This window comes from Chiloscyllium plagiosum, chromosome 34 (assembly GCF_004010195.1).
Source record: "Chiloscyllium plagiosum isolate BGI_BamShark_2017 chromosome 34, ASM401019v2, whole genome shotgun sequence".
Taxonomy (NCBI): Eukaryota; Metazoa; Chordata; class Chondrichthyes; order Orectolobiformes; family Hemiscylliidae; genus Chiloscyllium; species Chiloscyllium plagiosum.
In genome coordinates, this window is record NC_057743.1 from 37,443,984 (window position 1) to 37,454,489 (window position 10,506).

At 42.0% G+C, this 10,506-nt stretch overlaps 1 protein-coding gene across 3 annotated transcripts in view; it reads left to right on the forward strand.

Annotated features, from left to right (window-relative positions):
- Positions 1-10,506, forward strand: part of ctnnbip1 (catenin, beta interacting protein 1) — a 72,175-nt gene that overhangs the window by 51,659 nt on the left and 10,010 nt on the right. For all 3 annotated transcript variants that reach the window (XM_043676193.1, XM_043676192.1, XM_043676191.1), the window contains 2 exons: positions 1,242-1,332; positions 1,503-1,551. In XM_043676193.1, the coding sequence (XP_043532128.1) occupies positions 1,242-1,332; positions 1,503-1,551 (140 nt within the window). The remainder of the gene's footprint in view (positions 1-1,241; positions 1,333-1,502; positions 1,552-10,506) is intronic.

Genomic DNA, 10,506 nt, shown 5'->3' on the forward strand with positions numbered 1-10,506 from the left:
GTTCCCTGGATGCTGCCTGACCTGCTGCGCTTTTCCAGCAACACATTTTCAGCTCTGATCTCCAGCATCTGCAGACCTCACTTTCACCTCAATGTATCAGCCTAGGCAGCATAGCAATCCTTGGAAAAATGCTGACCCTTGAGTAATAGCAACTCCTACTTGCTCTAATCACGCTTTCAGGTTGTTGAGGTACATAAAATGAAGGATGATCGGCTACATCAAGTACTGATGCTGTCCAAGAAATAGAACTGTAGCCTAACAGATCAGGACTGTAAGAAACGACAGAAGGTGGTATGCACAGGACAGACCATCATGGATGTCAACCTTCCATCCATGGACTCTATTTACACAGCTCATTGCTGTGGAAAGGCTGCCAACATCATCAAAGACCCATCACACCCCAGTAAAGATCTCCTACAACATCTTCCATCAGGCAGAGGATACAGAAACTCTGAACACACTCTGTCTCTCACTCTCTCTCTGTCTCTGTCTGTCTCTCTCTTCATTGTGTGTGTGTGTGTGTGTGTGTGTGTATACACGTGTGTGTGTGTCTCCCTCTCTCTCTTGCTGTCTGTGTGTCTCTCTCTCGCTGTCTGTCCGTCTCGCGCGAGCTCTCTCGCTCGCTCGCTCTCTCGCTCTGTCTCGCTCTCTCTTCCTCCCTCCCTCCCTCCAACCTCAAATAATGCTGCTGTTGCTAAAGCTGGTCTCACCTAGCGCACACCCTATGTAACCTGTATGCCTCTGTCTAAATTTTTTTTACAACCTTTGATCTGTTCATCCTTGTTACGATGATCTGCCTGTACTGCTCATGAATAAGGTGCACGTGGCAATAAACTATTCAATCGTGTTAAAGAGAGTTGAGGATGAGTTTTGTATTTCCTGCGGTAACGTTGGCTGCATTCGTCCCACAAGTTACATTAACTGTTGAGCTGGGTAAACAGTGAGTCTTTTTCCAATGTTTTCTGTCTGTTTTGGCTCAAATATTTATATCAAAATTCATTTCAACTTGGCATGCTCCCACTTTACCTAAAGATGGTGCAAACTAGGTTGATGGGTTTGTTAGTTACTTCTTGATTACTAGGTCATTTCTGTCATCTCGTTCTGTCATTTTTATGTTAATGCTTAGAGTTTTGAAAGAACTTAAACTTACTGCTTAAGAAGATCACATTTAAATGGACTTTTACTATCACAAAAGCTGCTCATCAACATTTGAAAGTAAAACAGGATCTTTATTTTAACAGCTCACTCCAAGTGAAGAAGCATTTCTCCGAACCTATGCAGGAGTAGTGAACAGCCAGCTTAGTCAACTTCCACAGCATCCGATTGATCAAGGTAAGTGAAAGATCAATTAAGAATGAGCAAACCAGCACAGAAAGTGCTGGAGAAACTCCGATCTGCCAGCATCTACGGAGAGAAAAAGAGTTAATGTTTCAGCTCTATTATGATGACTCCTTCTGTTATGAAGAAGACTCAAAACATTAATTCTGCTTCTCTCTCTACAGATGCTGCCAGACCAACTGCTGAGTTTCTCCAGCATTTTGTTTGTTTCAGGTTAGCATCCACAATATTTTATTGTTCTGAGTGTGCATTCGTGGCAGTTGGTTTTAATTCTTAGTGTTGCATATTTATATTTGACGTACAGATTTATTTTGTCAGAACCAGGGCCTGATGCTGGATAAATCTTCAGTCGCATGTGGTAAATCAAGTACTGAATGTTCGCAAGTTGAGGCTGCTTTATTTACTTAGCTTACTGAGGGCTTCTAATGGCTAGAGCTGAGTATTGCAGAATCATAATATGAACTACCATCCTTGCATGATTGTAGAATATTGCAACTGTTTATGAATCTGGAACAGCTGGGAGATCTGTTGTTCTATTCCCTGCCTTAGTAAAGAACACATTGGGATCTGAAACCTTGCCCTTATTCCTTGCAGAATAGAGGTGCAAGGCTCCTTACGTGCATGTGCTTCTACTTTTCTCAGCTAGTCTATATGATATGATATGATATAATGATTGTAGTGACCCTACAACATCTGGAATTGTGCTTTACTACTTGACAGAGGGTACTGTATAATGTTATTTCTAGTCATTTGTTCCTTGACTTTTATCTTTTTGCCTAAAACACATTGGTCCTGAGTTTCTAATTCATTACAATTAATGTCTGCTTCTGATCAGGAAAAGCTGCTGAACATCTCTGCTTCTGTGGTTAAGCCTATCCCAATATGGATTAAATGCCCTGCTGCTTAATCTTGTATTTCAGTTTTTCAATTTATGTAGGATTTGTATGTTTTGAGATAACATTAGACATTCATTTACAATTTAATCTGCCAAAAGTACAAGTTGTTCAGACTTAAACCTGAGGCCAATATTTATATAGCACTTTTGACAGAATACAGTGTTTAACACGAGCATTATTTAAAAAAGACATTCAAGCACAAGGAGATAGTACAACAGATGTCCTGAAGCCTTGTCAAAGTGATCGTTTTTGAAAAGTGTCTTTATAGATTAAAGTAAATTAGATCAATCTTAAAATACGGAGCTGTAAATATGCATTGAGACTTCACTCCTAAATACTGTTGAAGGAAATGCCTTGGTGACTTATTGAGCGATGTATTGATTATTAAATTCTTACCAAAGCTGTCCATGACCACAGCCATTCCTATTTCTCCAGCTGCACAAGGTATCTGCACGCATCTAAACTTGATCTCTTCAATATTGCCAAATTTTAATGAATCCACCATGTTGATGCTGCCTTCAATTACCCAAGCTCTAAACTCTGTATTTCTGTGCCTTATTCTCTCTGCTTCTCTACCTCGCCTTCTTCCTTTAAGATACTTCCTAAAACCTATATCTTTAAGCTTTCTGCCATCTGACTAATATCTCATGTGGCTCTGTCAGATTTATAATGTTGCCATGAAGCAGCTTGGTATGTGTTGTTATGTTGAAGGTGCTATATAAATACAGATTGTTGTGAGGGGGTGATCTCTGTTGTCCTGGTCTATGTAGATGGTTGGGATGCTACTGAGAGAGTGTAAGCTGACAATAGCACTTGGGGGAAGAGCAGATATTTTTGCTTATGGAGTTAGCTCATTATCAGGTGGAACATTCCCCTAGGGCAATGATGCCACTTATTGGATCTCCATAGAAGCTAGCTAATTTGAAATGTGGGCGTAAAAAAGTGAAAGCTGACTTCGTCCTCCCTTCGTGCCAAGAATGGGGATGAATTAGTGGTGTGTGCAGAGATGGGGTGGGTAGAAATGTGCTATAATTTTTAAATCATTTTAAATTAATTGTTAGCATTTGCTTATTTTCATAAATCGCAGCTCTTCTCAAAGAAAGACTGCATTAAAGGAAACGGATCCAAAATTCCCCAAGGAGCCTTGTGAGATGACTCATGGGTAATTAAATTTATAAAACTCATTTTCAGGATGTGGACATTACTGGCAAGCCTGCTATTTATTGCCCCTCCCTATTTGCCACTTGTAGTGCTTTAGAACACACCAATGACTTGTTAGGCTGTTTCAGCTGACACGTAAGAGGCATTCACATTAGTGTGGAACTGTAGCCATGTTTACATCAAGAGGTGTGCAAATGACAAATTCCTTCCCTGTGGTACATTAGTGAAATAGATGGGCTTTTACACCAATTCCACAGTCACTTTTGCTGATACTGGCTTTTATTTCCATTTTTCTTAACTGAATTTGGATTCTCAAACTGAGACTGGGGTCTGAATGTTGGTTCTCTGGATTATTAATCGAGGCTTTTCTAACAATGCTGACCTACCATTGTCTACCAGAGACAAACTGGGTCATTGCTGGCTTTATCAGCCTCCCAGCCCAATATCTGCCATCAGAATTAATATTGAATAGTTTCCTGTAAGCAGCTGATACCCTTTTGACCCTGTGTATATGGCTGTTTATTAATTGGGACTCTCCTCCATCTTTAAATGTGGCATTTCCTCATGTACAGGAACTGGATGTTACTGTTGTTGCTGTCCATTTTGCCTAGGATGCCTCTCATGGTGAAGATAAAGAGTTCACTGCCGTTATTGTGCCCAAGGTCCTTAATACACTAGCTGGTCATAGGCCAAAGGTGTTAAATTATTACCGATTGTTGTGGACCAGGCCTGACCCTCTCAAAACATTTCAAGAAGGTAGCCCAGACCCTAACGTTTCTAGTTGTTTTAAGCAGGTGTAAGGTGGACATTCCAGGAGCGATGCAGCTGGTCAGTTTTAAACAAAACCGAACTTATTTACAGACTACTGAATGAAGCACGAACAAAAGAGAACAGTATATAGAATAACTTAAACTATCTGAAAACTCATCCGACCCTATAGCAACTTAATGAAGCTGTTCCAATTTCCTGCAACATCCCCATAAACACACCTGTTGGCAAAAAGGTAAATTCAAACGCAGGTTCTTACAACAGAGATGCCAGAGAGACAATCGGCATGGAACCTCTCTTTGCTAGAGCCATTTCTTTGGGTCCCCAGCTAAAACTATACCAAACTAGAAAAATCCCTGAACTGGGAGATCTGACCACTCCCCGTTCATTGTACAACTGCTTTTAAAAAAAAACCTAACCCTGATTGTTGCCTTGGGCAGTATCTGTTAGCTATTAGCGAAAACCCCCAAATCCCAGACAAATTGGAACCTCTCGGGCCAGGTAGCATCTGAGGAGCAGGAGAATTGACGTTTCTGGCATAAGCCCTTCATCAGAAATGCCAAAACGTTGATTCTCCTGCTCCTCTGATGCTGCCTGGCCAGCTGTGCTGTTCCAGCACCCCATACCCGACTCTGATCTCCAACATCTGCAGTCCTCACCTTCTCCAAATTGGAACCTCTGCCTTTTACAATCCCTCTTGAAAAAGACCACGGACAACATAACCTTGTTAAAGGAGCAGCATTGTCACACTGATGACACTCATTTTCTGCTTAGGATCCTGCAGCATTCAAGACTCCATATCGAGTTCAATAACTTTACAACTTGAACATCATCTGTGACAGCCATGTGGAGCTGCCGGTGTTGGACTGGGGTGGACTAAGTTTGAAAATCACATACAGATTTATTTGGAAGCATTAGCTTTCGGAGTGCATCTCCAACATCAGGGAGCTGTGGACCAAAAGCATAAAACACAGAATTTATAGCAAAAGATTACAGTGACGTGCAACTGAAATGATATATTGAACACCTTCCATCTTACCACCACGCACATCCAAAGGATCATGAGCCACCATTTCCACCACCTCCAGTGGGATGCCACCACCACACATGTGTTTCCTTCCTCTCTCTTGTCAGCCTTCCATAGAGACAGTTCCCTCTGGGCCACCCTGTTCCTCTTTTCTTCCACTCCCAATATCTCCCCACGCCACCCGGCACCTTCCCATGCCATCGTGGAAGGAGTCTCACCTAGTTTACTACCTCCCTCCTCACTATCCAAAGCCCTGGATACACTTTCCAGGTGCAGCAGTGATTTACCTGCACTTCACTCAATCTAGTATACTATATTTGCTGCTGTCCCTCAGGAGAAATGTGATGTAGACTGGGTGACCACTTTACAGAATGTTTACATTCTGTGCACAGAAGTGACCCTGAGCCTCCAGTTGCCTGCTATTTCAACACACTGTTCCCTGGCCAGCATCTCGCTTTCCGCTTGGGGACCCTGCAGCCTTCAGGATTCATAATTCAATAATTTTATGACCTGAGCACCACTTTCCATGTCCCACTACCTCCACACCCCAGGTCTAGTCATCACATTGCTGTTTTGAACATAGCCAACCCATTTTCACCCACTAATGGCTCACTTTTCTTTGTTCTCAACTCACCATTATCCATTCCTTCACTCAACTTTTGTATGTCTGGGCACCATCTCCACCTATTGTCTGCAACTATTCTTGTTTTCATTCCAGTTATCTATTTTCACTTTGCGACATTTCCCTACGTTAAAGGTGTTCTATAACTTTAGTTAACAATCACACAACACCAGGTTATAGTCCAACAGGTTTAATTGGAAGCACACTAGCTTTCGGAGCGCCGCTCCTTCATCAGGTGCTTGTGGAGGACACAATTGTAAGACACAGAATTTTTGCTATAAATTCTGTGCCTTACAATCGTGTACTCCACAACCTCCTGATGAAGGAGCATCGCTCCAAAAGCTAGTGTGCTTCCATTTAAACCTGTTGGACTATAACCTGGTGTTGTGTGATTGTTAACTTTGTACACCCCATCCCAACACCGGCATCTCCAAATCATGACTTCTATAACTTAAGTTTGTTGCTGCTATTTTTCACTTGAGTATATTTGTAAATAATTTTGATTCACTGACTAATAGTTCTGCTGTTATAAATCACATGCATGCTTCCACGAGCATTGTTTGTTGGTAATTAGGGATAATTCTTCTAATGATGTTTGGGGGGATGGGGAGGAGAATGAAAGGATAATCAAACCTCAGGATGTGAAGTAGTGGCTGATGAAGATCACTATTTATCATGCCACGTTAAAATGAAAAGGATGTAGCCTAACTCACTGGACTGCCCAATTACTGACGATGTGCATATTTGCAGGAATGTTTTCAATGTTAAAAACATTAAGATGCAAGGCCCTGGTGTCAGTTATAGATATTTCAGTCGGCCTATTCAGATACGTAACACATCTGTGGGATGAGCAAGCCTTGAACCTTGGTCTCCTGGACCAGAGGTGGGGGCACTGCCGCTGCAACATAACTTGTTGTCTTATCAAAGGGAGATTTTCTCGATGCTTTAACCAACCTGTTCAGCGATGTTATTACACAAGTTTTGGATCAGGTGGGACTTGAACCCAGGTTGTGTGGCTCCGAGTTGGGGACACAGGCACAAGAGCTCTGAGATATTTCTAATCAACCAATTCTGACACATAATGACACATGTCTGGAACAGGTGGGACTTGAATCCCAAAAAGAAAGAACAATGATCCAGGGATACTAGAAATCTGAAACATAAAACCAGAATTGTTGGAGAAACTCAGCAGGTCTGGCAGCATCTATGGAGAAAAGGCACAGTTAACATTTCCAGTACAGTGACCCTTCTCCTGAGGAAGGGTCCCAAAATATTAAGTCTGCTTTCTCCTCACAGATGCTGCCAGGCTTAAACCCAAGCCTTCTAGCTCAGAGGTAGGAACACTAGCAGTGTGTTACAAGACCCTTTAAAATTATTTTGTAATGATCTTGCTCGGATGTGATTATATACTTCTGGAGCAGGTGGAACTTAAACCCTTGTCCTCCTGGCTCAAACATAGGAACACTACCACTGCACCACCAGAGCCTTTCTTTTAATTATAACCTATCTTTCTGATCAACCTGTTCAGAGATGTTACTACACCCCTCTGGAGCAGGTGGGACTTGAACACAGACTTCTCAGTTCAGGGGTAGGGACACTACCACTACCACTATGCCAGAAGCACCCTTAAAGTATTAGCAGAAACAGTTACCAACTAAAATCTGAGTTGCCCTGAGTTTGGGTGACACTCTATGTTCCCACAGTGTGGAGTTTATGTCGGTGTGGGTTTTCTCTGGGTGCTCCGGTTTTCTCCCAGTGTCCAAAGATGTGCAGGTTAGTCGGATTGGCCGTGCCAAATTGCCCATAGTGTCCAGAGATGTGCATGCTAAGTAGATTAGCCATGGCTTATAGGGATAGAATAGGAGTGTGGGTCGGGGTGGGATGCTGTTCAGAGGGTCAGTGTGGACTTGATGGGCCGAATGGCCTGCTCCTGCACTGTAAGGGTTCTCTGGTTCAGTACATGCTTTTAATCAGCCTATTCAGATGTGTTGTGACACATGCCTGGAGTAAGTGGGATTTGAACCCAGGACCTCTGGCCCTTGATTGGATTTTGCAAGCAGTTAATCAGTGTTCACTTCTTACATTGACATTCTTGATGCTCTGTATAATCAGGTGTGGATTCCGGGTGATAGATCTCGACTGGAATTACTGAGGGCATTCCTTAATTACTTTGTAGGTAAGTGTACAACACAGAATATCACTCCTTCATGTGCCAGATCCAGGATTGTGATCTGCTGGACAGACTATGGGACTATTGAAGTTAATCTCAGTATTCCTAGTGTGGGATAGTGAAGAAGGTGTTTGCTATGCTTTCCTTTCTTGGTCAGAGTATTGAGTATAGGAGTTTGGGAGGTCATGTTGCGGCTGTACAGGACGTTGGTTAGGCTGCTATTGGAATATTGTGTTCAGTTCTGGTCTCCCTCCTATCGGAAAGATGTTATGAAACTTGAAAGGGTTCAGAAAATATTTACAAGGATGTTGCCAGGGTTGGAGGAATTGAGCAATAGGGAAAGGCTGAATAGGCTAGGGCTGTTTTCCCTGCTGCTGAAGGGTGACCTTACAGGGATTTATAAAATTATGAAAGACATGGATAGGATAAATGGGCAAAATCTTTTCCCTGGGATGGGGGAGCCCAGAACAAGAGAGCAGAGGTTTACGGTGAGGGGGGATAAGATGTAAAAAGGATGTAAGGGCCAATTATTCACACAGATGGTGTTCTGTGTATGGAAGGAGCTGCCAGAGGAAGTGGTGGAGGCTGGTACAATTGCCACAGTTAAAAGGCATCTGGATGGGTATATGAATAGGAAAGGTTTAGAGGGATATGGGCCGGGTGCTGGCAAATGGGACTAGAATAATTTATGACATCTGGTTGGCATGGACAAGTGGTCGGCATGGACAAGTTGGACTGAAGGGTCTGTTTCCGTGCTGTACATCTCTATGACTCTAAGTAGGAGAAAACTCAGCCTGTTTCTGGGTTCCATTTGCATATCAATACAATCTGCTCCAATTTGAGTGAGACCAGGTCAGACTAACTTCTGATATCCACCTCTACAATGAATGAGCTTGCTGACATTTTCTGTCAAGAATCACACATGAAGAGTGAGCACTAAGGTGAGGTAACACAATGTAAATACTACCTGTGAAACTGCCTCAGCACGGATCTGTAACACGAGGTGGAAGAGAGAAATGGAAGGGAGGTAAAAGGCTGAAGGAAGAGTACTTGAGAAAAATTGCATTTTTTCATTTATCTTTTGTAGGTTTTTATTTTATTTGAATGTTCTCCCAAATTGATTCCATCATTCCAAATCAAAAAGTGTGTACACCTGAGAACTGGGTGTAGTTAATGTTCAAATGAGCTGTGCTTGACTTTCAGAAAATTAATCCAGTTACCCTAGCAACAAAGAGTTGTTACCTTCAGGTTGTCAGCAATGCTCAAACAGTAAACCAGAAATTCATATTGACAATGTTCTTTTTGTGTGTTATAGTGGCGATAACATTCCAAGCCTACTTACCCGGGGTTCAGGACACTACATTTTGTGCTCAGTGTCAGCAGTTTTTTCATGCAGTGCTTGCAGGCACATTTTGGCATTGTGTCCAAAAATATTTTGATTAGAATGGATTGTTCTCTCCCGTAGCAGTGAAAATATATCCTTCATTCTAATTCTGTATTATTACTGAGTAGAGAATGGTAGGGTAGGAAAATAAGAGAAAACTGGTATGATTATCAAAGTCTATTTCCTTAAAATTCAGTCACCATATGCTTTCTTTCACACATGCACCCTATGAAGTGGCAAATAATTGGACCAAGCTCTGTGCTGCTGAACCATGCATACCCAAGAGGGGGTGCTTTTTTATATATGCCAGCTGAATTGCTGCAATTCTATTCATGATCTCTCAGCTGTAAGGAATAATCAGCTGAAGGTCTAGTCCCTGATTGTTTATCCAATGACCTTAACTGTAAAGTGTGCAAGGACAGGCATCAGATGTGAACACCGTCAAGCTTGGCCACATTGTGGAATGGTGGGAAATTTTATGGAATTAATTATCTGGGACGGAGTAAATGAGCAGTTAGAAAACTGTAAGCTGATTAATGTGGCTTCCTGTCTAACCAATCTAATTAAGCTTTCCAGTGGGGTGGTAAGAAGAGGATCAATGGAAGTTGTACACTGTTAGAATTGTTACAATGCAGTAATGCATTTTTAAAGATGGTATGTGGGTGAAAAGCCGTAGCTGTGATTTGAGATGATATTTTGGGGCACTTGGCGATGACTGATTTCAGACACAATCTAACTGAATAAAATAACAAAGGAGGCTGACAGGATTGATAGAAAATATCTCTTACTTCTGTAGTTGGGAGATTAAAAAAATTGGCCATCATCTCAGAGGTCAGTTTAAGGAAATACCCAGAAAATCTTTTCTTCATTTGCATCCCGCAATACTGCAAGATACTGCAAGAGGCCCAGAAACAAAGGATCAAACTCAAAAGGGATATTAGATTACTTATAGTGTGGAAACAATAGACAATAGGTGCAGGAGTAGGCCATTCTGCCCTTCGAGCCTGCACCACCATTCAATATGATCATGGCTGATCATCCTTAATCAGTATCCTGTTCCTGCCTTATCTCCATAACCCTTGATTCCACTATCCTTGAGAGCTCTATCCAACTCTTTCTAAAATGAATCCAGAGACTGGG